The sequence below is a fragment of the Camelus ferus genome, chromosome 12, assembly GCF_009834535.1.
Source record: "Camelus ferus isolate YT-003-E chromosome 12, BCGSAC_Cfer_1.0, whole genome shotgun sequence".
Taxonomy (NCBI): Eukaryota; Metazoa; Chordata; class Mammalia; order Artiodactyla; family Camelidae; genus Camelus; species Camelus ferus.
The window spans coordinates 57578835-57606282 of record NC_045707.1 but is presented as its reverse complement, the minus strand read 5'-3'; the positions used below and the strand labels follow the sequence as shown (position 1 = coordinate 57606282).

The 27448-nt window shown below is 35.7% G+C and overlaps 1 protein-coding gene, 1 long non-coding RNA gene and 1 other non-coding gene across 10 annotated transcripts in view; 1 reads left to right on the top strand and 2 right to left on the bottom strand.

Annotated features, from left to right (window-relative positions):
* PTPRQ (protein tyrosine phosphatase receptor type Q) overlaps positions 1-27448 on the top strand; it is a 179051-nt gene that overhangs the window by 110181 nt on the left and 41422 nt on the right. Inside the window, exons 27-34 of the mRNA XM_032493701.1 lie at positions 225-346; positions 4300-4486; positions 7430-7674; positions 9937-10003; positions 12969-13127; positions 13793-14015; positions 15622-15695; positions 26780-26879. Coding sequence (XP_032349592.1) covers positions 225-346; positions 4300-4486; positions 7430-7674; positions 9937-10003; positions 12969-13127; positions 13793-14015; positions 15622-15695; positions 26780-26879 — 1177 coding nt within the window. The remainder of the gene's footprint in view (positions 1-224; positions 347-4299; positions 4487-7429; positions 7675-9936; positions 10004-12968; positions 13128-13792; positions 14016-15621; positions 15696-26779; positions 26880-27448) is intronic.
* The window catches only part of LOC116667759, an 84808-nt gene continuing 64871 nt past the window's right edge, over positions 7512-27448 (bottom strand). For 6 of the 8 annotated variants that reach the window (XR_004324787.1, XR_004324790.1, XR_004324792.1 and 3 more), the window contains 4 exons: positions 26556-26620; positions 17452-17894; positions 13423-13726; positions 7512-7644 (listed from right to left, as the gene is read on the bottom strand). This is a non-coding gene — a long non-coding RNA (uncharacterized LOC116667759). Of the gene's footprint in view, positions 7645-13422; positions 13727-17451; positions 17895-26555; positions 26634-27448 lie in introns of all 8 variants that reach the window. The other 2 variants (XR_004324789.1, XR_004324788.1) reach the window with 2 other exon arrangements.
* On the bottom strand, positions 11134-11240 carry LOC116667856. Its single transcript, XR_004324910.1, has one exon. It is a non-coding gene; the product is annotated as a U6 spliceosomal RNA (small nuclear RNA).

Here is a 27448-nt window from a genome sequence, read left to right as displayed (position 1 = left end):
TTTTGAGTTTAAAAATCATTTCTCATGTGGAAGTTCTTTATAGTAATTATTTTAAAAGAAATTACATCTTTTGATTTGCAAATGCCTTTTGGCATGCTGTGAACTATAAATTAATGTATAATTAATTCATTATGATTATCTTTTTATGGTCTTTTCTATCATTGTACTGTGGCAAATGCTAGCTTACATGTAGCAAAGTAATTGATTGTTTTCTATTTGCATAGCTCCAGACGGCCCTCCTGAAAATGTGTATGCAGTAGCAACATCACCTTTTAGCATCAACATCAGCTGGAGTGAACCTGCTGTCATTACTGGGCCCATCTTCTATCTGATAGATGTCAAATCGGTAAGGCATTTGCAAAAGGCAGTATCGAGCGTGGTTAAGAACATAGGTTTCAGAACCAGACTTTGAATTTTAATCTCAACTCTGTTAGACCTTAGGCAACTTACTTAACCTTTTGGGTTAACCTGTAAAATAAAGGTTGATAACTCTACCCTGGGGACGGAGATTTTTCTGAGGACTAAGTTAGTAAACGTGCATAAAGAACTTAAAACATTGCCTGACATGTACCAAGTGTTAATAAATGTAAATAAAATATTATCATGGTTATTATTATATTTATCCTCAGAGTATAGATGATGTATATAAACAAGAGGTTAAATTGGTACTGGTATATTGGTTTAAAATACAGTTGGAAAAAAAAAAAGAACTCAGTACAAAAGGAGAAGGGAGAAAGCATTAGGAGAAATATCTTCCAAATAGATAACATTAAGTCTTAATCTTGAAAATAACTGAAGCAGAACGTGAAAAGGAGATGGTACTAGAAGTGTGAAAAGGTAGCTTCATTCAAAGTAAAGCAAGTAGTTCAGGAATCCTCTGTAAAGCATTCAGGAGGAAAAGACTGAAGGATGAAGGATGGATCAAAAGGTAGGTTTCATGGTAAAGGCAGTGGGTGCCAACTGTGGAATTAAAGCAGTAGTAGGATAGAGATTTCTATTTTACAGGAGCAGTATGGTTCCATTGTAGAGGAGAGTTTTAGAGCAGTCCTGGACTGCCAAGTAAGGAGACAGGAAACTGTAAGAATAAAGAAAGAAGAAAGATAGGGACAGAGGAAATGGAGTGAGGGAAATAGAATGAAAAATAATTTAAATGGACAGGATTTGGTGAAAAAAATATGGTTAGTGAGTGAAAGGAATAATCAAGGGTGAATTTAAGATTCATGATTTGGAAAATTGCAAGGAGGAACAGATCTGTAGGGGAGAGGAATGAATTTGGTACTAGATGCTCTGAGTTGAAGATGCCTGGGTGTCCTCCAGGTGAAGATAGTCCATTAGCAGTATTGTATATGGATCTGTCGCTCAGGAGAGGTAATTTGTATTTCCAGATTTGGGAAATGTTGGCATTTAGATGATAGATGAAATAATGTGAGTAGATGAGATTAGCTATGGAACATGTAGAGTAAGAAACTCTTCTGTAAGAACTAACCCGAGGACAGTATCCTGGGAATATAAACATTTAAATAAGAGGCCATTGGAAAGCAATGGCACTTCAAAAAAAAAAAAAAAGGGAGACATTTCATAATTATAATAATAGATGATCAAATATAATATGAGCAAAGAAATTTGGAATTGATTGAAGGGGAATGATGGGTCATAAAGGTCCAAGATTTCAGTCCTGGGTAAGTGGATAAATAATGGTTGATGACAAGAAAGATAACAGGTTTAGGGAAGAAAGAAAATGAAATTTTGCACGTGTTGTATTTGAGGACTCAGCATTCTTTTTGGATTTTACAATATACTTTTTAAGATATAGTAGATCACATGCACGTTATTTCGTATTTTATTTTTTACTTTTTGAAGTATAGTCAGTTTACAATGTGTCAATTTCTGGTGTGCAGCATAGTATTTCAGTTGTACATATACATACATATATTCATTTTCATATTCTTTTTCATTATAGGTTACTACAAGATACTGAATATAGTTCCCTGTGCTTCACAGTATAAACTTGTTTATTTCATATTTTACTATTTGCTATTCATTATCCATTTGTTAATGGAAGGCATTGGAAAGTTTAATTTTACTTTATAAGCTCAGGCACAGTGACCGTGGGGTTGTGTAAAGCGTTCTGTTTGTGTCACAGAACTATCTTGAGGATGGAAGTGTTTCTCTTAACTCTTTGCACCCAGTGGACAATTTGGGGGCTGAGGGTTGAAGAGGGAAGAAATGGTACTATGAATCGCATGGTGGCGTTAACTTAGGCACTCACTGATGAAGTTGTTAAACTGGTAGCCAAAAATCAGAGTTGAAATAGCTGTAGTAGTCAGGCGAGTAACATAAAAGAGCAGTCAAAATGAAGCTAACTGGGTGGGGCAGTGATGAACTGGACATTTCTGTCCCCTTAAATGAGTTACCTGTCATTCATCTCTAGATAACTGTTACCAAGCATGAAGATAAGCCTAGTCTTAGGGGCAATTTAAAAAGCCAGATTTGTATGTGATATTTAGATGTTGACAATGTGTGAAATATACACACACTTTCTCCCAGGAGATCCATGCACCTGATTAATTGGATTTCTTTGCTTAATTGTTTCTCTGCCACCTTGAAAAGGGGAACATCTCTCTCCACTGCGCTGTCTTATGATGGTTCATGGTTTGATCTGTTTGACTTTTTGCAAGGCTGATATCATTTATCAGCCTTTTGCTGTGTTCTCATAGCAACATCTTTTTTTGTTGTTGTTGTTAAAAAAAAAAAAGTTCTTAGAAAAGAGCATTTGAAGAACATATTGAACAGCAACAAAAAATTGTTTCAAAATTATGAAAGAGTGTCAAGTTGAAAATGAACTTGATAATGAGGACAGTGTAGCCAAGTTGTTTTTAAGTGTTTCAAGTTAGGTACCTGAGAGAAGCAGGCATAATAAGATTTTGAATTTTCTGTTGTTCATCTCAGGAAAAGCCTTTCTATTAAGTGCTAGAAACTTTAGTTATGTTTAATCCCTACAGTGAATAGGCCACACTCTCTCTCAAAGACAGACTGTGTTTTAATACATTATATTACTAGTATTTAATACACCTAAGGATGCTCACTTGTGTACATTTAATAATTATGACATATACATTGATTAATGATTCCTTATTTATTGCCATGCATGGTGCTAGATCAGTTTTTCAAACTTCAGTCATGGCCAGCATTTTTTAAATGAATTGGAGTAAGATTAAAAAAAAAAAAGAGCAGGAAATATCAAATTGCATTTCAGAAAGTTGTATTTCTGAAAAGTGGTTTTCAGTTATAAAGAATATCCTGAATTATGTTGCAAAATATATTTTATTTTTGTGGGTCATGGTAAAAAAATTCAAATTTCTGTGCTAGCTACTTTAGATCTGTTTTTTTAAAATCTCATCAAATTGCTATAAATAGATCTTATCACCTCAATCTTACATACACAGAATGTAAAACACAGAGAGAATAAATGACCTATCAAATGCTACAGGAGTTATTAGGTGATCAAGTTGGGATTTGAACCCTTGATGATTGGGTACCAAAACCTATATTCTTTGTAGATAAGTTCATTAATATCTTCTTTTTTCTTTTTTTAGATTCCACATATGAGTGATATCATATGGTATTTTTCTTTCTCTTTTTGGCTTACTTCACTTAGAATGATGATCTCCAAGTCCATCCATGTTGCTGCAAATGGCATTATTTTATTCTTTTTTATGTACACAACAGCAACAGACTCGCAGACATAATAAACAAACTTATGGTTACTGGGTGCAAAGGGATAAATTGGAAGTTCAAGATGTGCAGATATTAACTACTACTAAAATAGATAAACAACAAGTTTCTTTTGTATGGCCAGGGAACTATATTCAGTTTCTTGTAGTAACCTAACATGAAAAAGAATATGAAAAGGAATGTATGTATATATATGTTTGACTGAAACATTATGCTGTACACCAGAAATTGTACACTGACTATACTTCAATTTAAAAAAAAAACCCTATATTCTTTGTTCCATAAAACATTGGAGTAGTTTTCATTGACTGCAGAGATGATTTTTTGTTTGCTCTGACTGATTATGATTGGTTAATTTTCTTTTACTTTCAATTATTGAAATAACTGCTAATTAGTAAACTGTTAAAGTAGCACTTTAGATTTCCCAGGACCATCTGACTGTAAAAAAAGAAATTTTAAATCTTGGCTCCAAAAATACACCACATGTAGCTTTCTAATATCATGTTTTAGTGATCTGTATCTCAAGCGCTGCTTCCTTTCATTGTTAGCTATTTTTTCCTGTAGGTAGATAGCGATGAATTTAATATTTCCTTAATCAAGTCAAATGAAGAAAATAAAACCATAGAAATTAAAGATTTAAAGATATTCACAAGGTATTCCGTGGTGATCACTGCATTCACTGGAAATATCAGCGCTGCATATGCAGAAGGAAAGTCCAGTGCTGAAATGATCGTTACTACTTTAGAATCAGGTAAGGCGTATCTTTCGTCATTGCTAAAATCTGATTGAGTTAGGTGTCTTTCTTACAGTTTCTCATACCCTACCCTAAAAAGCATATGTGTTATGAGAAATTTTTAAAGTACATAAATATGAAATTCAGTGACTCACGGTGACTGACAAAAGTGAGGCAAAGTGGAATTATGTAGAATAATCAATACTTGTAAATTCAGAAGTAAAGTAGTTTATAATAAGGTACCCAATGGTCCTTTTTTACATTTTTTTAAACACTAGATATTTCAGAAGTTGACTTACGTTGCCTCATAGTTGATTTTTCCAATTCACCAAATATTCCATTTTAATTATTTCTGTCCCATGGTTTAAAGGCACATTAAAGTAATAATACTCTATTATTAAAAATCTAGAATTCAGATGAGATCGGGCGCGTTCAGGGTGGTATGGTTAGAACCCAGGCTGTTTACCATATCCATTTTCTTCACTTAGTTAAGCGACATGTTTTATTATATGATCTTTTTGATAAATGTCACAATTCATACAGATTTACTCAATCCTATGAGCAGGGTCTGAACGAATAATAAGGTTGTAAGCGATAGGATTTAATGTGGAAAGTCAGCTCCCTAGAGCTCACTTGCCCCGTCCTCCTTCAGACTCCTGATGGTCTTGGCCACCAGGTATATCTTTGGAAAGAGCACATGAAGGGATGTGCTGCTATAGTTTATTTGTTGCTATCTGTTAGGTAAGTATAGGAGGTAAGAATATTTTCTAGCTAGTCTTTTCATTACGCTGTGTACTCAATTGTCTATAAACTTAAGGTTCTCAGTGGAAAGGTACATCTTATCCTCAGCACCCTAAAATTCCATTTGTTTCCATTCTGTGGCCATGTACATTCCAGGTACCTGTTTTCTTATTACACTTTTTGCACCACTCCCTCATTCTGTCTGTGAGGAAAGATGCTGCTGAATTTATTCACATTCATACCATAAAGTGTTGACTGCAAATCTTAATGTGCTACCTCTTCCAAGGATATCATAGTTTCAAAATTTTTTACTGAACCTCTAACAGTAGAATATTCTGTGTAAAACCAAAGATATTTGGAAGATAGGAAGTTCTTCCTAGCATTCCAAAAATTCTTATACATGATCAACTTCAAAGCTGATTCTAATTTTGGAGAAACATCTCTTATAAAAATTAAAAAATATATATTTCTTATGCATCGTAAAAATGTATAACAGCAAATGTTGTGAAAATGTGTGTTGAACCAATTTAACCTTTATTCAGGTATGCATTTTTTCACTTTGATTTGGCACAATAACATGTTTATCTGCTTTTCTCTCTTTTTTTTTTCCCCCTCAGTTATTTACTTATTTTTCGCTTGCCACAGGGCACTATCTCTAGAGATGTTTGTAAGAATATCTGAATATCTTACCAATTGACAGCCAACTATTAACAGCCTTTTCATGAAGGAAGAATATATCCATTTCAGTGTGATCAAAATAGATATATTCATTCAACTAGTCATTTATTTAAAGAACCCAAATTATGTAGCACAACAAGAACCAGCTCTTATATTTTTAAAATAATTTTATCCTCATGTCTATCATTTTTCTAGTAATTTATTGATATGTAGCTAGTTATATGTTAAGGTAACTTTTTATCAAAAATAAACGAATATCTAGAATATATAAAGAAATCTTAAAATTTAATACTTAAAAAGAATGCAATTAGAAAATTGACAAAGAACATGAACAGGCACTTCACCAAAGAGGAAATGTGACTGACAAACTCATGATAACATAGGTTTTCAACACCATTAGCTATTGGGAAAATGCAAATTAAATCACAACAGGATATCGCTATACAACTATAGAACAGATAAAATAATAATTTTAAAAATAGTTATAATACCAAATGCTGGAAAAGATGCAGAAAGACTGGATCTCTCATGCATTGCTAATGGATATTTAAAAGTGTATCGCCACAGTGGAAAAATAGTTTGGTAATCTTTTATAAAACTGAACATGCATTTACCACATGATCCAGCAATTACACTCCTGTGCAACAGCCACAGAGAACTGAAAACTGACTGTTTTATGCAAATATCTGTGTATGAATGATAACAGCAGATTTATTAGCAATAAAAATAACAACAACAGAATAACTGGAAACAACCCAAATATTTCTATAGGATTAAACAAACTCTAGTACATCCATAAGACAGAACACTACTTAGCAATCAAAATAGAATGAACTGTTGATGTATATACTACAACCCTGGTGGACCTCAAGGTCATTGTGCTATGGTCTTTCTCAAATGACAAAACCATGGGGATGGGGAATGATTAGTGTTGTGAAGAGGCAAATACAAGGGGAGAGCAAGAGGTTTATTTATGGTGATGGAGTAGTTTTTTATCTTGTTTCTGCTGATGGTTATAGGACTCTACATACATGGGATTAAATTGCACAGAACCACACGCACATACAAGAAAGCATGAAAAATGGTGAAATCTGAATAAGGTCTACAGTTAAGTTAACATTATTGTACCAATATCTGTTTCCAGGTTTGATATTAAACCACAGTTATATGAGATGTCACCACTGGGGAAAGCTGGGGGAAAGTTACAGGGGACTGTATGTATGATTTTGGCAACTTCCTGTGAGTCTACATTACTTTTTAAGTTCAGAGCGTCATAGAAATGCATTTTGTATAAAAATAACTACATATAAAAAACTAAATAAATAAGCAAATAAATTGGATCACTGTTAATGGCTTCTGTGAACCTGTAGTTGTCAGTGATTCTACAAGGCATCAGCCGTTTTGCTTGTTTTCATGATGTATGTGGTTTAAATAGTCTGTGTAATACTCTTTATAAACAGAAATTAGATGCAAGTAAGTTTTATATGAAGATCAAAATGAATACAAATTAAATTTTTTTAATTGCTAAATACTTCATTTCAGTCCCTAAGGATGCACCTAACAACATGACATTTCAGAAGATACCAGATGAAGTTACAAAATTTCAGTTAACATTTCTTCCTCCTTCTCAACCCAATGGAAATATCCAAGTTTATCAAGCTTTGGTTTGCCGAGAAGATGATCCTACTGCTGTCCAGATTCACAACCTCAGCATCATCCAGAAAACTGACACATCTGTCATTGCAGTGTTGGAAGGACTAAAAGGTGGACAGACATACAACATTAGTGTAAGTATCCATAGCTTTTAATTATTCCTCTATTTTACAGAGTTTATTTACACACGCAGCATTCAAAACGCCACAGCTTAGGTACTCACTCTATTTTTCTAATCTTTTTGTGGGCTCATTTAAGACATGCAAACTGAAAATAGATTTTGAGAAACAAAATTTTGGATTTCCTGTTATAATACAGTATGTCCTGTGAAAATATGTAAATAACAAAAAATGTTTGCACAATTATATGAGAAGTCCAAAAATAAAATGAAGTAGAAGGAAAATCCATGGTAAAAATTAAAGAGCAGTGTTCTATAAAGACAGAGTTCTGCTTAAAGGAAAACTGTTTCAATGTGATTACAAATGGAAAACCAAATTTCAAAGGCAAAGGGCAAAAATAACTACTTATATGATTCAAATTTCCCATGTATTTCACACAGCTACTACTAAAAGCTAACACGATTTTATATCTTAATTATAAAATTATCCATTTTGTAAAATAAATATGTATGTGAGTTCATATACATACACAAGATACACACCCATACAATTTGTTTCATCCTTTCACTATTTTTGTAGCATGTCTTGGAGTTTTCAGATAGAATTATGTAATTCAGAAAATCATCTTTTAAATGACACAGAATTCATCCTAAATATTCAAGTAGCTTAAGAACTAATCTTCCTACTAACTCTTTACAGTTATACCAGAACATTATCATTAACAATTTGTGTTCTTTTCCTCACTTACTTTATATCTTATCACATAATCTGACCTTGCTAGGATTCTTGCTACCATTAAATGGACCACCACTGTGAAAGATCTGTTAGAGAGAAGGTAGGGGTTGAGAGAATGAACTGACCTAGGTTCAAATCCTGGCTTTGCTACTTTCTGTCTGGGCAGTTTCCTCAAATCTGTGCCTCAGTTTCCTTATCTGAAAAATGAGTAATAGGAACAGGAGCTTCTATACAGAATATTAATAGATATGGTAGGTATAGTGTTGTAACAATTCTGGCTCTTGCAAACAAAAGAAGAAAAACAGGAAATAAACTATAACTAAATCATAATTTAAAGAAAACTAAATAAATCTCCTGATTGTTTGCAAAGTACAGTGTCCTCAACACCTGAGAGTTTATTAGAAATGCATAGCTTTCGCACCTGTCCCAGCCTACTGAATCAAAACCTAGATCTTTGCTTAACAGGGTTTGCAGGTGACTTCTTTGCTCACTGCTCCCTGAGAAGCACTGCTCATCATCTCATTTAAGCGTTAGGTGGTAAAGAAATAAAAATAATTAAGTAGTTCCTAACATCACTTTTCATTTTGAATACTTCCTTTTAGAAATTTACATATGCCAATAAATATTTCCTTTAGATGTTTTTAAACTACATGTTATGGGCTTGGTTTATTTACTCTACCTACCACGTCACGTATATTATTATTATTTTAAATCAATCAGAACACTTCCAAAGTATCCATAGGGTGGAGGGTGGGCCACCAATGTATGAAACAAATTGGTTAATTCTAATAAAGATATATTCCGAATTGGGTTTATCAAGTACAATGAAATTGGCCAAGAATATAATCTTTATACAGCAAGATAAAAGTGAATAAAAGAAGAGTCTGTGTCTGCAGCTTCCGAAGCCCCAAGTTAATTGAAAGGATTGACATTTGTGTAAATCACCCTCTGCAGATACAAACAGAAATGCTTTATGTGTATATGCTGCATTCTGCAGGGTGTAGCGTCAGAGACTTTGGAGCAGGGGTGAAGAAGGGCATAGGGGCCAACTTTCAGAGGGATGATTTAATACAGGAAAACTGGGAGGCTGAGGAGTAGGGTTTCATCTCAAAGAAGGAAAAAAAGAGGGTCTTGAATATGGATTTAAAGGAAGCCAGAGTTACCTAGCTACAGAGAGAAGGAACAGATGTTAGGGTAGATGAAGAGAGATGTGGACACTGGAGCTTTCCTGCTCTTTCCTCCTACGGGTTCAAATTGAAGCCATATCCTTTCCTGGTCTCTTTGATAGGGCTGTTTAGATCACTCAGCCTTTGTTCTCAAGACTTAATACCATAATATCGGTTGGAAGAACTACTTTATTGCTAATGCTCTTCCTCCATATATTATATTCATTTAAATGAGTGCAAGAAAATATAATTAACAAACTATATGAATTGTTTTTAAAAGTTAAATCATTTTAAAATTACATATAACCATAATCAGTTATATAAACATAAATGCAATAATTTGAAAATAGTAGTAAGATTTTTGTTTGTTTTTCAGGTTTATGCAATCAATAGTGCTGGTGCAGGGCCAAATGTTCAGATGAGAATAACCATGGATATTAAAGGTACATACAGCCTTTGCCATGAAATGCTGTGGTCTTAACTTTTTTTTAATTATTGAAATACAGTCAGTTACAGTGTGTGAACTTCTGGTGTACAGCACAATGTCACAGTCATGCATATACATTCATTTTCATATTCTTTTTCATTAAAGGTTATTACAAGGTATTAAATATAGTTCCCTGTGCTATACAGAAGAAATTTGGTTTTTTAAATCTATTTTTATATATAGTGCTGACATTTGCAAATCTCAAACTTTCAAATTTATCCCTTCCCACTCTCTTTCCCCCTGGAACCGTAAGATTGTTTACTATGTCTGTGAATCTGTTTCTGTTTTGTAGATGAGTTAGGGTCCTCTTTTTTCAGATTCCACATATAAGTGGTATCAAATGGTATTTTTCTTTCTCTTTCTGGCTTACTTCACTTAGAATGATGATCTCTAGGTCCATCCATGTTGCTGCAAATGGCATTATTTTACTCTTTTTATGGCTGAGTAGTACTCCATTGTATAAATATATACCACAACTTCTTTATCCAGTCATCTGTCAATGGACATTTAGGTTGTTTCCATGTTTTGGCTATTGTATATAGTGCTGCTTTGAACATTGGGGTGCATGTATCTTTTTGCATTAGAGTTCCCTCTGAATATATGGCCAGTAGTGGGATTGCTGGATCATATGGTAAGTCTATTTTTAGTTTTTTGAGGAATCTCCATACTGTATGAAATGACGTTGTCTTAAAGAGCTAATTATAATTTGTATTCTGTATTAGAGTTAAGGATGTAGTCAAGCTTTTAAAAGATGCATCTGCATGTAATAAGCATACATTAAGTAATAATTAAGTAATAATGTATGCTTATTAAGGAGAATGCCCATTACTATTTATCTTACATTTCTTTTCCACTAAATTTAAGCTTTTCTGAGACAAATTGTATAATTGTATTTTGTTTTAAAAATCTAATTGAAAAGAAAATGCAGTTTTAAAAGTACCCATGACTAGACTGTGACTAACTTTAATTAGATTTCTTGACTGATCTTGATTTATCTTGAAAGTCAGAGGTATTGAACACAGTTCCCTATGCTATACAGTAGGAGCTTGTTGTTTATCTGTTTTGTATATAGTTAGTATCTGCAAAAAAAATCTGGAATGCTTCATGAATTTGTGTGTCATCCTTGCCCAGGGGCCATGCTAATCTTCTCTGTATCATTCCAGTGTTAGTATATATGCTGCCAAAGCGAGCACTTAACTTTAATAGATATTGCCAGAATAATTTCTAAAAGTGCCATGAAAATTCACATTTTTACCATCAATGCATATGATTATCCCCCAAATCAGTATCTGTAGAATCTGCACTTGTTTCATTTTCTCTTTAGGCTATATACACCAGCTGTTTTGAGCATCAGTAAGTTGCTTAATCAAACTTCAATTCTCAGATTTATAAAATCTTTTTTTAAAACTTACCAGCAATGCCATAACACTGGCAATATCATTTCCATTTTATAGATGAGAAAATGGTCTTAGAGCCAAAAGAGGGAAATAACAAGATTTGAACCAAATCTTTTTGACGTGATCCTTTAGCTCACTCCTCTGAGATGTAAAGGTTGTGATGATACTGGATGTGTAGGAAGTTTACTGGGGAAAATTTCTGTGAATAATAAGGGCCAGGGAGCAGGAGTAGGTGGCAGGGTCATAGATCACAGGTCTGACACGTGTGAATGGGGAGAAGGAAGGAAGAAAGGATTTGGTAGGAAGAGCCTCAGGTTTTCAAGGAGTTCTGAGAAACTTTGAGAGGGACCACTGGGGAGTCCTCAAGAAAATGTTTCTAGTTAGAGGAATCTGGCATTGGACATTACTGTCCAACTTGATATTATCTGTCAAATGCAAATTTAATGAGACGACTATTAATTCATGTCACTCCATGTCACTAAATCATGCATTATTACTGGGAAAAAATTAATTTATCTAGGATCCCACCACTGCCACTAGTACTCAATATACATATACCCTATAATGAAAAAAGGGAAAATATATATATATATATATATTTCCAGTTATACATATATATAACTGGAAAACTTTGCTGTGCACTAGAAATTAACACAACATTGTAAATCGACTGTACTTCAATATAAAAAAAAATGTGTATCTTTTGTTCCATAAATTCTACTCTTGGGTATCTACTCCACAGAAACAAAAGGATTAGTAAATAAGGCTAAATGTGTAAGACTGATAAGTGAAGCAAATGTTCAAAACCTGAAGGAAAAGTGAATTCCCATCACTAAATGGATGACTGTAATATGATGCTGTTGTACTGTGACATACAACACCCTGATTAAGAAAAATGAGTTCGCCCTGTACTTGGTAATTTTGAAAGGTTTACACAAGTCGTATTTAAGTGAGAAAAACAGTATGTGGGGTAATTTTAATACTTAATATAGCCCCATTAAACATATCAAACAGTGAGAAGAATCCATTAGGCATGATTTTGTGTTTTTTTATGTGATTATGTGAATGTAGAGAAAAATATGGGAGGATACCATCTGGGTGTTTGGCATGGGTAACTGAGGGGTTAGAGTTGACTAGAATAGAAATTGGTAAACCAGCTAAAGGAAGTGAAAGAAAAAAAAACCCCACTAAAGTATTAGTATGATTTATTGCATTCATGGAAATTACATGAGTAAGTGCACATATATAGGTTGAATTTCGTTAATATGTGAAGAGGAGTCAGATGCCTGAAAATCACACCTGGGCCCCATTATCTCAGGCAAGTGTCAAATATATAATTGTACCATTAGGAGATAATAATTGCTAAATATCTGCTGTATCCAAACAAAAAGCTATTTCATTTGTTATTTGTGTTTGTCATCACTTTATCTGTAAATTACCTGCATGAAATGAGAATTTAAATGATTTTTTCTTCTCTGCAGAAACCAAAAATCAATTGTAGTGATATTTCTCCTTTGCTTATAGCTCCAGCACGACCAAAAACCAAACCAACCCCTATTTACGATGCCACAGGAAAACTGCTTGTGACCTCAACCACAGTTACAATCAGAATGCCAATATGTTACTACAGTGACGATCATGGACCGATCAAAAATGTGCAAGTGCTTGTGGCAGAAGCAGGAGGTACCGTCACACGCCAGCCTTGTCCTGTCACGCTGCAGAGGGCGAACTGCTGAATGCTAAGGACGTTTCCACTCAAAATTAGTACTATAAGGTTTACTCCCAATTATTACACAGCTCTTGAGCTTAGTAGATTATTAATATTATCATTAATTTATGCCTAAAATATTTTACCAAAATAAGGGGGGGGAGGGTATAGCTCAAGCAGTAGAGCACATGCTTAGCATGCACGAGGTTCTGGGTTCAATCCCTGGCATCTTCTCCAAAAATAAATAAGTAGACTTAAAAAAAATTTTACCAAAATAAGAAGCGTGGTTAAAATACGTGATTTATTTATTCCATATGCTGGTAAGATGGTTTTGATTTTGGCAGGATGGAGTCTTGATAGCTTCTTTGGAGGTGTGAATGAGTGTTACCCTTGACTGAGGGATGTTCTTTCTCTTCATGAGAAGTCATTCTTCACAGCAATGCCCATAGATGCTTGTGTGATGGGCGGGATAGGATTCCATGCCTAGTCAGGGGGATCAGCTTACTCATCTCTTGTGGTTCCTAGAGTGACAGATGTTGTATCCAGGTTCTCCTCATGCGATTATAGAAACACCCTTTATAAATGAGAAAATACATTTGTATATTACTTGTAATCATTATTCTTTTTTTTGTGAAAATAGCTCAGCATGATGGAAATGTAACAAAGTGGTATGATGCGTATTTTAATAAACCGAGGCCATATTTTACAAATGAAGGCTTTCCTAACCCCCCGTGTACAGAAGGAAAGGCAAAGTTTAGTGGCAATGAAGAAATTTACATCATAGGTGCTGATAATGCATGTATGATTCCTGGCAATGAAGACAAAATTTGCAATGGACCTCTGAAACCGAAAAAGCAATACTTGTAAGTATAGTTTATGCCAGTTTTGGATCATGTTAGCATGCTAGTTGACATCTTTCATCCATCCATCTACCCAACCTTTCGTCTTTCCAGTAAGCACTGGGCATCCATAATGTATCATATCCTGATCCATGATAAAGATCAAGTCATTCGATAAACATTCAGTTCTAGGGGAAGTAGGCAAGTTTAAAAGTAATTATGATTTGATATGATAAGTGACATAAGGGTAATATGAAAAATGTGTAACTGGAGAACACAGGGGAATTTAATTCTTTCTGTAAAGGACCACGTGACTAATGTGTAATATTTTGTGTTTTTCACTCATCCTGCCATGCATGCTAATTTACAGGCTTTTAGAAATATTACCCTAGTCTTTTGGTTAAAGATGGCTTCAGTTTGCCTCAGTCAGAGCAACCATTTCCTGCTCTTTATGTTATCAAACATCTGAACGAATGATTGACATCTTTACAGTTCAATTTAATATTTGGCATTTTGTAGACTATAATAATGTAATATAAAAACAAATGCTGATATTTTAACTTTATCAAATGCTTTGATAAATTGGTTTTCTCCTAGTGAATTAACTACTATATTATTTTTGTATAAGACTATAATTTTTTAAATATTTAAATTATTTAATGTTTACTACTAAATTTGAAAAAGACAGCTAGTTTCATTTCTGTTGGCTAGTTAAAGCACTATTAAATTATTTATAAACATCCTAGGACAAGTTAATATAAAAGTTAGAGGAGTTAGGCATTTGAAAAAAGAATGCTCTATCATGTTATTCCATAAAGTTACTTTGGTTACTAAGTGATGGCCTGAAATTAGTCATCATACAATGAGTTATGAAATTATATATAACAAAGTTTAATATTTATTCAAGAATTGTTTATTTTGCCTACTTTTCCAAAACACTCCTCACATAATCCATAAAAACCTAAGAATTTGAGAATAGTAGAGATTAAATTATGCACTGCAGTTTACTAATGTGGATTGATTTTATATTTTAATCTAGTTTTTAAATAAGGTAAATTTCAGTTGTCTCTGTGGTGTTAGAATCATCCAGGGCTTTTTCAGATTGATTTTTCTTCTGCATCCATTTTCTATTTCATATGTCATGAAAGCATAGAAAGTAAAAATACAAATGTGCACACACAGAATTAAGAAATACTGTTCTTCATTCATTTACACGTTAACAAGATAAGTTTTACATGACCATTCCAAAGCCGGCTTACTGGTATTTTCAGAGCTGGGTGAGGGATAACGGATATGCTTTATAAAGTGTGCCTGTGCAGATACTAAGTCATGTCACCCAAACAAATCCGTGAGGGAGGTGACCTACTGCATCTGATTAACCTGCTGACTGTTTCAAGAGTCTGCTCAAATTTTGAGTCACTCTTGCATGAAGTGTAAGAGGTCCTTGACCAGGATAATTATTCATCTCACATAAGGATATTATTTATTCATCCTGATTTCCAAGCTTACACTTTGTAAATTCATTTTCTCTTGAACAAAAATATATCTTTTTTATAGCTATTTGTTAATAGTATTCATAGGAAAAAAAAGTCATATGGTATACAAGCTTTTTGTTTTTTGTTTTTTATAGATTTAAATTTAGAGCCACAAATGTCATGGGACAATTTACTGACTCTGATTACTCTGATCCTGTTAAGACTTTAGGTAAGACATACTTTGTAGTTTTATTTCATTTATAATCTCAACATGCTAATCACCACTGTAACATTCGTTAGTAAATGTATTAATCCGTGACTGAATGTTCTCAAGTATAAATACATTTCAAGGTTAATTATCTAGACTAAGGAGAAAATAGTATTTGAATATTCTTTTAAGTGTTGGATGTTCCATCTTTTCAGATCTCGACATAGATTTCAACATGATATTTGTTCTAGGCTGATGTGTACTAACACTATACTAGGCAAGTATTTATTAGTCTGTTTAATATGTAATCTTATATGTAAAACATTTTTACTTAATACAAAAGAAAAAGGATTACGGAGATTCTTCCTGAAATAATCCTAAGAACTACAGGCTTACCAGTCTTAATTTTATTCTTTCTAATCAACTCTTTCATGAGTTTTTCAATTATAGCCACCCAATTAGGCCTGAATAAGACACAAATACAATTCAGTCAGATGCAAGTATGTTTCTTCCTCCTCCTCCCCCACCCTCCTGTCTTCCTCCTCTTCCTTTCTCTTTACCATCATCTTAAATAATACTAAATATTCTACGCCAGACACTCTAGGGCTCTTTGTTTGTATTAGCTGATGGAGTCTTCACACTTACCCTTTAATTTAGGTCATTGGTTTTCACCCAGAGTGATTTTACCCTCCAGGGGACATCTGGCAATGTGTGGAGTCATTTTTGGTTGTCACAACTGGGGGAGGGGGGCACTCAAGCTTCTGGCATCCAGTGGGCAGAGAGGCCAGGGTGATGCTGTGTGTCCTCCAGTGCGCAGGACAGCCCCTCCAGCAAAGACTCATCTAACCCATAATCAGTGGTGCTGACGTTCAGAAGCTTTGTTAGGTGCTAATGTTAGTTCCACTTTATAGATGAGGAAACCAAGGCCCAGATTCAGTAATTAAGTGGCTCTGCCAGGATTCCAGGACACATTTCATAACCATTACCCTACAAATACAGGATTGAGACCTGGATTCCAATCTTGGCGCTGCCACTTGAAAAAATAATTTAATTTCTATAAACCTCAGTTTTCTTATTTGGAAAACGGTGATGATAGTTATCTCCCTTGAAAGAGTTAAATAAAACAATATAGGTAAAGGTATTAATATTTTATAGTTCATAAAATTTTAAATGTTTAATAGCTTCTTTTTGGATATGTTATAATCAAAGATTTAAAAAATATACTTCTTTAAGGAGAAATTACTTTCATAGGATTTCTCTGAGTATATCACACCTTTGTTTCCTCTGTATCAAGCTCCAGGAGTGTGGAACTTTATGTGTTGTTCAGATCAGAGTATCTCATGAATGCAGTAGATTTTACTGAGTTGTGGCTGGAAGAAGATGGATTGTTCCACCATTTCCAGTGAGAAATTCTAATCTGGTTGTGGATCGTTGGCTATATAAAAAGCCAGCTTCTGATGCCTCCACTTAGTTAAGGAAACTTTGGATCTTGAAGAAATAAAGAAGGGGCACATGGTTAGCTACATAGTTGTTTACAGAGGAAAAACACAAATTTTGTTGGCCGTCTGCTTAATTCCATAAAATCATTGCTTTAATTTTACCCAATAATTCAATCATTTTAAATTGGCTGACTAGACTTATGGTTTTTAAACTGTCGAGCGTTTCTTCATTTGGTAGGTAAGTTTATCACACCCTGACCCCACCACTGTGAGGTAAATGTTTTGATGGCATCAACATAATTTCCTTTAGGTTCCAGCGTTCAGAAACTATGTATTACCGCAGCTAAACGGTGATCCCCGTGGGTTTACCAATGGAAGATGAGAGACGTAGAACAAGTGGATGGCTCATGTGGCTCAGGGAGGTGACACTTCGTGGAAGCAGAGCGAGAAGAGATGCCCCTGCTGTGCTGTCTGTTGTGTGCTAGTCCTCTCAGAGCTTGCTGGTTCCATACAGATTGTTGATATGGGGACAAGTTCAACCAATGATCTGAAATGAAAAGTTGACACTTCTAGGGTAACAGGAATGAAAGAAGAGGGAGAGCCAGGCTCAGGAACCGTGGTATACGGGACCTGATTCCTCAGATTCTGCCAAAAGGCTTCCCTTTGGCCAAGGATGGGCCTCATCCAGCACTTTGGCAATAGGTGGTCTCAAGGTGTTCCTCGGCAACAGTCTTTTTCCTTCCTTCCACTCAGCCAAATTTGTGGAATACATTCAGTAATTCTAGAAGGTAGAAGAAATACACCATCAGTTCTCTGGGTCCAGTTTTGGAATCAGAACCACTCCCACCCTAATCACCCAGGTGCTGATGTTCGGGTGCCCTGGGCACAGCAGGAGACGAGGGGGGTGTGAGATGTGGAATGAAGGGCAGAGTGCTGGGTCTCGCCAGAGTTAGAGTAGGAGCGATCAGTGAAACTCAGACTGCACACAGTGGGCGGGAGGCCGCTGGGTTGGTAAGGGCTAGCGACAAGGAAGGGTCCTGTGTATCTGTGATTAAATTTTTCAGGGTTCATGTCATATGTAGACCAGTGACACAGGATAGCCTTTCAGGCTCCTCCTTAGAGTGGTCGTCCGTGGGCTCTCTCCTGATAGATAGGCTTTTGCTCTGTAATGCTTACTTTGGATTGGCATGGAATTCTGCTACATGGATAGTCACTGGTAACTAGTAGAACAGTGCCAGGCAGGATTGGAGGAAATAAGAATACAACCCTGACTTGTGGTGAAATGAAATGTTCATATGTGGAACATGGAGTAGACCCACTGGAACAGAATTCCTCGATTGCCAGTCATGTTGCTGGTTAATGGATGTAACACCATCAGTTTCTGTCCTCACATTAGTTTTTCAGCTGGATATTGGATATTGTGGTTCTGTGGACATCAGATTCACTCTGGTGGGTTGAGCACCAAAAGACACCCTTCAGAAATGGCTCTGGTCTATGACTGGCATTAATAAAAGACCAGGGAGCCGTAGAGTTTTTGGAAAAAGAACATGCTGAGGAAGACAGTAGAAGTGCTTTAAAAAGGAAATGAAGTTGACCATTTCTACAGAGGGCAGTGGTCAATGCGAGAATGATGCCACGCGGTGAGAATGGGGGAAGCAAACAGAAAAATGCACTGATGTGATGCCCCTGGTGTCATCATAGGACTACAAAGGATGTTCGAGTCCTCTTCTTCTCAGATGTCATGTTTTGGGATATATGACAGCACTGGCATCAAGCTAGTGGCTCCTAACATTTCTAACAAGCCTGCCCAGCACTTATGTGTGTATCTCAGACTTCAGTAAAAGAAGTCCAGGTCCCATGTAGGTCACCAACCCACCACTGGATGTACGTTCATTCACTGGTACTTAGCAGACCATAGGCGATGAGCTTCAAGTTGAGTTGCCTATCAACAGAATCTTCAGGATTTAAAAGCCTTCACAAGGCTGTGTTTCTAAGTTAGCAAATGGCATGAACTTATTTTTTTAAATTTTTTTTTGGGGGGGAGGGAGGTAACTAGGTTGGTTTGTTTATTAATTAATGGAAGTACTGGGGATTGAACTGAGCGTCTTGTGCATGCTAAGCGTGCGCTCTGCCACTGAGCTGTACCCTCCCCCACAGCATGTACTTCTAAGAGCGTTTTGTTAGTGGTTCTGTCGGAGATATTATTTGGATGTTCAAATTAGGGGCAAAAGAATCACTGATGAACTAAGAGGTTAAAGTTTAGTGAAAAAGGCTAACAAGCTAAGTGCAAAGGGGCTAGATGGGGCTTTGCTGAATAAGGATGAATAAGGTGGAAGGAGAGTCTGCACATAGGAAAATCTTTATGGCCTGTAGGAATAACAGGAAGTGACATGTGCTGTCATTTTAATCTGAAAGAACTACAACTTGATTTTTGTTTTCACTCAGGATTGAGCATTCACATTTTTGTTAACCAAATTCACAAGAATCCTTCGTAAATGCTTTTCAAAAATCCTCCTCAGGCACATCCGTTTAGGGAAGCGGCTTGTAGGCAATGTTTTGATTGCAAGGTTTAATTAGAGAGGATTCCTGTGATTTGAAAACCAGACACTCCTTTCTGCACCTCACAGGGCTTCATTAAAGCTGAACAGGATGAAACCTTAAACCCCATGGCAGAGGCACTCTGTGATTGTTTTCTTCTGTCATCACACTTCTCATTTAATTACTTTGCTAACAAGGAAAAGTTCCAATATGCTCACTTAGGACAGAAATAGGGAGTCACCATGTATTGTTTGCAGGAAAAGGATCACTTGCCTCCACGATACCAGAGGAACAGGGGAAAGTTTTATGACGCTAATGAGGCAGTGGTAATGTGACGATGAACCTCATAAACTTCAGTCAAACCTGCATTTTTCAGGCAGTTTTGGCTTATATGGAATGTTCATAACCTTGGGTTAGTTACTTAACAAATTAGCTTCTGCAATCTTACTTCCAAAACGAGAATAATAATACCTACTTCATAAGCTAACTGGGAGATTAAATCAGACAAATGGATAGATTAATGAATATGAAATGTTATTAATAAGGATATGAAACATTATGTGCCAAGCCCATTATGGGTGTTTTTCTATATAACCCCATGTATTTTTCACTACAACCCTATCACGTGATTTCGTATTTATGGGTATCCCCAAATTATCGGTACGAACTCTGAAGCTGGGTCGTTAAGTAACTTGCCCAAGGTTACAGAGCTGGGAGGTGGCAGCACGAGCTTTCTGACCCTGACAGGCTGACTCGAGTCAGTGCTGTGCGCGGAAGCACTGTCCTGCGTTGCTGGAAGTCACTACGTACCCAAGTACCTTCCAGTTTCATTACTATTGCTGATTGCTCTGTTCCCACAGACCTCCTGTCCTTACTGGACCATTTTCTCTTCTCAACATTTTAAGTTATTTCTAGCTGTTCTCTTTTCACCTTCTCACCTTAGCCTTTTTGAGGCTAACATTCATACACGAGTATGCTTTATTTTTACACAAAAAGATGCAGTGCCTTTTTGGTTTTTGTTTTTTTTTTTTATGAGTAAGTGTGACTTTTCTCTCCATCTTGGAAGCCACTGTTTATTATCTGCTTCTAATATACTGCCAATCTGATGTGAAAATAACATTTATTTCAGGGTATTTTACATTTCTTGAATTATGAAATTGAATGACTTTTAGTACAGTATTTGAATATGCTGGATGGTAATACTGGCCTAAAAGAGAACTTTTTATACTTAACTTCTGTTATAAGAACTTATTTTCTTTTAAGATTAATAATATTAAGAGGACGGTTCGTGTACTGTGTACTCACATCGAAAGCTAGATGTCCTGCGAGCTTTAGAACTTACTCAGTTCGTTTCTTCTTAGAGATATAAAACTGGCTTAAAAACTCAGATCTAGATGCTGAGTTTAAATAATAATTTTAATCAAAGGATAATACTTAGGAAAAATTAGGTAGTGCCTTGTAACTATAATCTGCTTACGGTCGCATATTCTGTTATGCAAATAAAACATAGTTTGACCTTTCATAGGATTCTAAGGCTAGTCAGGAAATGACTTGTGATTATTACAAAAAGAATCAAGTTTGTATTTTCATGTGAAAGAGTTCTGTTTTCTATGAGAGGATTTAGAGGAGTGACTTCATGCTGTCCTGGTCATGCTCTGAGTCCACGCACAGCAGTGAATCAGCATTTGTACTGGACTGTCATGGTACATTTTGTCCTTTCCTCATAGTTCCACATAATACATGTGCCCAAAGGATTACCTATTGTTTATTAATACATTACATGTCATCTCCTCACTTCCCTTGGCTAGTGCTTTGAAATGGTAATCTAATCTGAAAATTTTTTATCGTCTACGAAATTATTTTTTTCCCACCGGCTTCCAAGGTCCGGTGGCTCAGTACTACCTGATAAATACGATTCTTTAGCCATCTTCATGTTTCTTTTCCCAGGAATATCCAAGTAAGAGTCAGCATGTGAAATTCGTAAAGCAGACCATTCATATTGTATGTAAAAGGTGCATCTAAAATATTTTGTAAGCTACATGCTCCTTTAGAATCTTCTAAATTTAGCAGGAGAGTCCAGATGACCATGAAACTCTGATAAGTGTTTCAGATTCCAAATTCATTAAAATCTACCAAGCAGAATAGCCACAGGGACTCTTTCATATCATTAACATTTCATAAGCACCAATCCTGGGGAGAAGATGAAGCATTAATCCCTGCATATTTCACAGACAGTTAACCTATTTTATTTTGTCACTTGACTTTTGATATTTCCTAAGGTAAAATTTTAAATCATATAACTTAAAATTGGTTGTAATTAGTTGTATCAAAAACAAATGATTAATAACTTGTATATTCTTATTTGGCTTAATATCTGATCTTCAACCTGAAAATGTTTAATGTCTATTTCAAAATTAGTATTTTTATTTATTAGTAAATTTAGAAAATTTACTTACTGACTATTTACTATGTGCCTAGTACTATTCTCAGAACTTGGAATACAGTTTTGAATAAAACAAAGACTCCTATCCTCAGGGAGCTTACATTTGGGACAGATAACAAATTATAAGACAATAAATAAATGAACTATATGTTACCAGGTAATAAGGGCTATGGAGTGAAGAAAAAGTAGACCAGGGTGCAGAGGATGTAGAAGGGGGAAGGTGGGAAGTAAGGGAGCTGTAGCTTTCAGTCTTCAGTAGGGTGATGTCTTAATCTGCTTGGGCTGCTATAACAAAGTATCATAGACTGAGTGACTTAATAGAAATTAATTTTCTTACAGAAGTCCAAGATAAGGTTCCAGCCAATTCAGTACGTGGTGAGGGCTCTCCTCTGGCTTGCAGAAGGTCGCCTTCTCGCTGTGTCCTCAGGTGGCCCTTCCTCAGTGTGCACAGGGAGGAGAGAACTAGCTTCTTGAAGTATAGTCGGTTTACAACGTGTCAGTTTCTGGTGTAGAGTATGTTTCAGTCATATGTATACAAACATATGTTTGTTTTCATATTCTTTAGTCATTATCGGTTATTCTAAGATACTGAATATAGTTCCCTGTGCTATACCGAAAAAACTTGGTGTTTATCCGTTTTATATATACTAGTTAATATTTGCAAATTTCAAACTCCCAATTTATCCCTTCCTACCCCTTCCCCCTATAACCGTAAGATTGTTTACTATGTCTCTGAGTCTTTCTGTGTTGTAGATAAGTTCATTAGTGTCATCTTTTTTCTTTTTTTAGATTCCACATATGAGTGATAGCATATGGTATTTTTCTTTTTCTTTGACTTACTTCACTTAGAATGATGATCTCCAGGTCTATCCATGTTGCTGCAAATGGCATTATTGTATCCTTTTTTATGGCTGAGTAGAATTCTACTGTATAAATATACCACAGCTTCTTTATCCAGTCATCTGTTGACAACAGTTCTATAGGATTAGGGCCCAACCCTTATGATCTCATGGAACATAATTGCTTCTTTGCTCCAAATACAGTCACACTGTATTAGATTTTAGAGGGACACATACATTCAGTCTGTGAGAGGTGGTCAGTATAGGCTTCATTGAGTAGGTGATTATTTGAGCAAATCCTTGAAGGTAATGAAATGGCTACCCAGGCAGATGTACAAGAGAATTACCTTTCCAGGTACAGGCAGAAGCTGGCCAGAAGCCCTGTGTCAAGAATGACCTAGTGTATTCCAAGAACAACAAGGAGGCCAGCCTGGCTCCAGAGTAATGAGCAAGGTGGAGACTGGAAGGGAAGTCAAAGAGGTAACAGGGAACCAGAGAGTTAATGAGGGACCAGAGGCCATTAACTGACAGCCATAGGCCGTTAGAAGGACTTTGGTTTTTCTCTGTGAGAGATGAGGAGGATTTTAAATAGAGAGGAAATGTTTCAAAAGCATTACTCTTGCTTCTGTGTTAAGAATGTTAAATGAGAATAGATGGAAACAGGACAAGGATGGATACAGGAAGACTTGGATGGAAACAGGACAAGGATGGATACAGGAAGACTTGTTAAGTGTCCATACAAAATTCATGTGAAACAGGATGGTGGCCTTGATCAGGATGCTTGCATCAGAGGTAGTGAGAAGTGAACCGAGTTACACAAAAGTTCTGGATGGTATAATGAACCTCCATAGACCTGTTAAATTTAGTTAATTTCTACCACTTTGCTACATCTCTTATTTATGCATTTGTTCTTTTATTTCTGAAGTATCTTAATCACAAAAAGCATTATATTCCATTCCAAAATACTTTAGCATATTTCTCCAAAAAGTACATTTTATCATCTCAGTTAAGTAAAATTAACAAATCCTTAATATATAATACTACATATATTTTCAACTCATCCTCTGATTCTTTTTCTTTATAGTTTGAATCAGGATACAAGTAAGAAGTTCATATATTTTTGACTTGTGTCTCAATCTTTTTTTTTCTGTTTTTTTAAAATATATTTTTATTGAAGTACAGTCACTTTACAATGTGTCAATTTCTGGTGTACAGCACAATATATTTCAGTCACATAGGAATATACATACATTCATTCTCATATTCTTCATCATAGGTTACTATAAGATATTGAATATAGTTCCCTGTGCTATACAGTATAAACTTATTATATATGTGTGTGTGTGTGTGTGTGTGTGTGTGTGTGTGTATAAAAATTAGTATCTGCAAATCTCAAACTCCCAATTTATACTTTCCCACTCCCTTTCCCCCCTGGTAACCATGTTTGTTTTCTATGTGAGTCTGTTTCTGTTTTGTAAATAAGTTTGTCTTTATTTTATTATATTTTTTTAGATTTCACATATTAGCGACATCATGTGGTATTTTCTTTCTCCTTCTGGCTTACTTCACTTAGAATGACATTTTCCAGGTTAACCCACGTTGCTGCAAATGGCATTGTTTTATTATTTTTTATGGCTGAGTAGTATTCCATTGTATAAATGTACCACAGCTTCTTTATCCAGTCATCCATCACTGGACATTTAGGTTGTTTCCATGTCTTGGCTATTGTAAATAGTGCTGCTACGAAGATTGGGGTGCTGGTGTCTTTTTGAATTAAGGTTCCCTCTGGATATATCCCCTGGAGTGGGACTACTAGATCATATAGTAAGTCTATTTTTAGTTTTTTGAGGAATCTCCATACCGTTCTCCGTAACAGCTGCGCCAAACTGCATTCCCACCAGCAGTGTAGGAGGATTCCCTTTTCTCCACAGTCTCTCCAGCATTTGTCATTTGTGGACTTTTGAATGATGGCCATTCTAACTGGTGTGAGGTGACACCTCATCATAGTTTTGATTTGCATTTCTCTGATAGTTAGTGATATTGAGCATTTTTTCATGTGCCTATTGGCCATTCATATGTCTTCACTGGAGAATTGCTTGTTAAGGTCTTCTGCCCATTTTTGGATTGGGTTGTTTGTTTTTAAGTTGTATCATCTGTTTATATATTCTGGAGATTAAGCCCTGTTCAGTCTCATCCTTTGCAAATATTTTCTCCCATTCCATAGGTTGTCGTTTTGTTTTGCTTATGGTTCCCTTTGCTGTGCAAAAGCTTGTAAGTTTAATTAGGTGTCATTTGTTTATTTTTGCTTTTACTTCTATTGCTTGAGACTTGTTCTTCCTTTTCCCCCGTATGCCATAGACTCATTGAAGCAACCAGGTGAGCTGTCCTGCAGGAGGTCCCATATTCCGAATTTGTCTGTTGCTTATTGGTGTCATTTTATTTTTTACTCCATCTCCTACTTCCTTATAAATTACAGATAAGATCTAAGGGCTTGAACATTCACAGTCAACATTTTTGGCAGGGATGCTTTATAGGTGTTGCTGCCTAGATGAACATACCTCACCTCAGGAGGTGTATAATATCTGGTTGCCACAGTTTCAGTGATCTTAAAATCGATCGGTAAGTTTAGTGCTGGTGGCAGCATGATCCTTCATTGTAAAGTTGGTTTTTCCTCTTGTTATAACAAGCAGATAATCTGTGAGGTGATAGTTTGACATTTCTGAAATATCCAAGTTCTTACCAACTTTCCTTCTTATCATTTAAAGATGTATTTATGATTGTTGCCTGAATCAGTTATTTAATTAGTGAAAAATTAATTTCTAAATTTTAATTCTTCCACATTTATTAAATAGAATTCTCCTCTAATGAAGAGCTTTATTGCCTTAACTAGGACTATTTTTTTGACTTCATAAAAAACAGTTCTTTGAGAAAGAGAGGGAGGAAAATGCTTAATTTTCTCCCTTTAATTAAAGATGTTTAGAGTAAAAAAATGGTGATTTAGCTATAACCAGTGTTTACAAATTAGTATTTAATTTTGATCTCTCTTTCATTGAGTAATATTATAACTAATGGATTTTTATATATTGCATCTATTTCAGTCAATTCCAGTTTTTATTCATTACAAAGTTTAAATTGTTCCATCTTTGGCCAGTAGGAACCTCTTCAGGATGCTCTGTTGTTCTTCCCAGACCTTTAGTCTTTGATGGCTTCTTAGCGTTCTTGCCCCATTAGATGTCCCATATTCCTTTTGTTCCCTGATCACACTTTGGAATTACTCTCTCTCCAAGTTCCCCTGGTTTCTCTTAGTGAAAAGTGTGTATCCATTGAAAACACAGATTTTTGATGTGTTCTATGAGAGAAAGAGAAAGTTAAGTATGATTCCAAGGTTTTTTGCCTGAGCAATTGGAACAATGAAGTTGCCATTGACTAAGAGGTGGAAAGATACAGTTGGAAGAAGGGAAGTATAGGAGTTTGGACATTTTGATTTTAAAATTTTAATTACACTTCTAAATAAAGATTATAGTAGGCAATTGGACATGCAAGTCAGGAGTTCCATAGATCACAGTGAAGTAGTCATCATCACATAGATGGGAATTAAAACCATGAGGCTGCATGGACTTACCAAGGGTGTGAGTTTACACAGAAAACAAGAAGAGGGCCAAAGACTAAGCCCCAAAGTTAGAAGATCTAAGAAGAAGATCTAAGAAGAAGAGAAACAACGCATTAGTACATTTTACTAGCCTTCTTGAGAAATATGCCAAGAAAATATTCCTCTGTATTTTGAGACCCACTATAGTACTCCATTTAATAATAACTAATGATAATGTTATCCTTCTTCCTCTTCAGGTGAAGGGCTTTCAGAAAGAACTGTAGAGATTATACTTTCAGTCACTTTGTGTATTCTTTCAATCATTCTTCTTGGAACAGCCATTTTTGCATTTGCAAGGTAAGATTTATTTGTACTTACATTCCTAAGATGTTTTATGGACATCATTCAGTCAGACAGCAGCCACCATGGTTACTTGAATGGGAAACATTTAATAAAAAGAACTGTTAAGTAGTAGAAATAGTTAACTACAAGGTGGGTAAAAGAAAATAGTAAGGGACCAGAAGTAGCAAGTGCGACACAGTGGCTGCTGTCTCTAGGCTAAGGGAGAGCAGACAATAAAGGAGCAAAGAACTAGAAGTCTCACTCCTGTTTGACAGGGAATGGCCACCAAAGGCACATGCTGCCTATCACCTATCCTTGGACAAAGAAATTTGACAGAGGAAGGGGCTGGAGCTGTTTTGTAGAAGCTCCCCATCATTATTCATTATTGGAGGGTAGGCAGGCTGGAATCGGACCGTGGAAGCAGCCCACTCTTCGGGATTATGTAGGTGGGCTGGAGCTACTTGGATCATTCACTGATGGAGAGAGTATGAACATTAAGAGGCAGCTAGAGCTCATCTGGGTGGGCTGCTGGGCTCCCACCATGAATAATGCACCACTTCAACTCTCAAGGGCAGCGTGTCCCT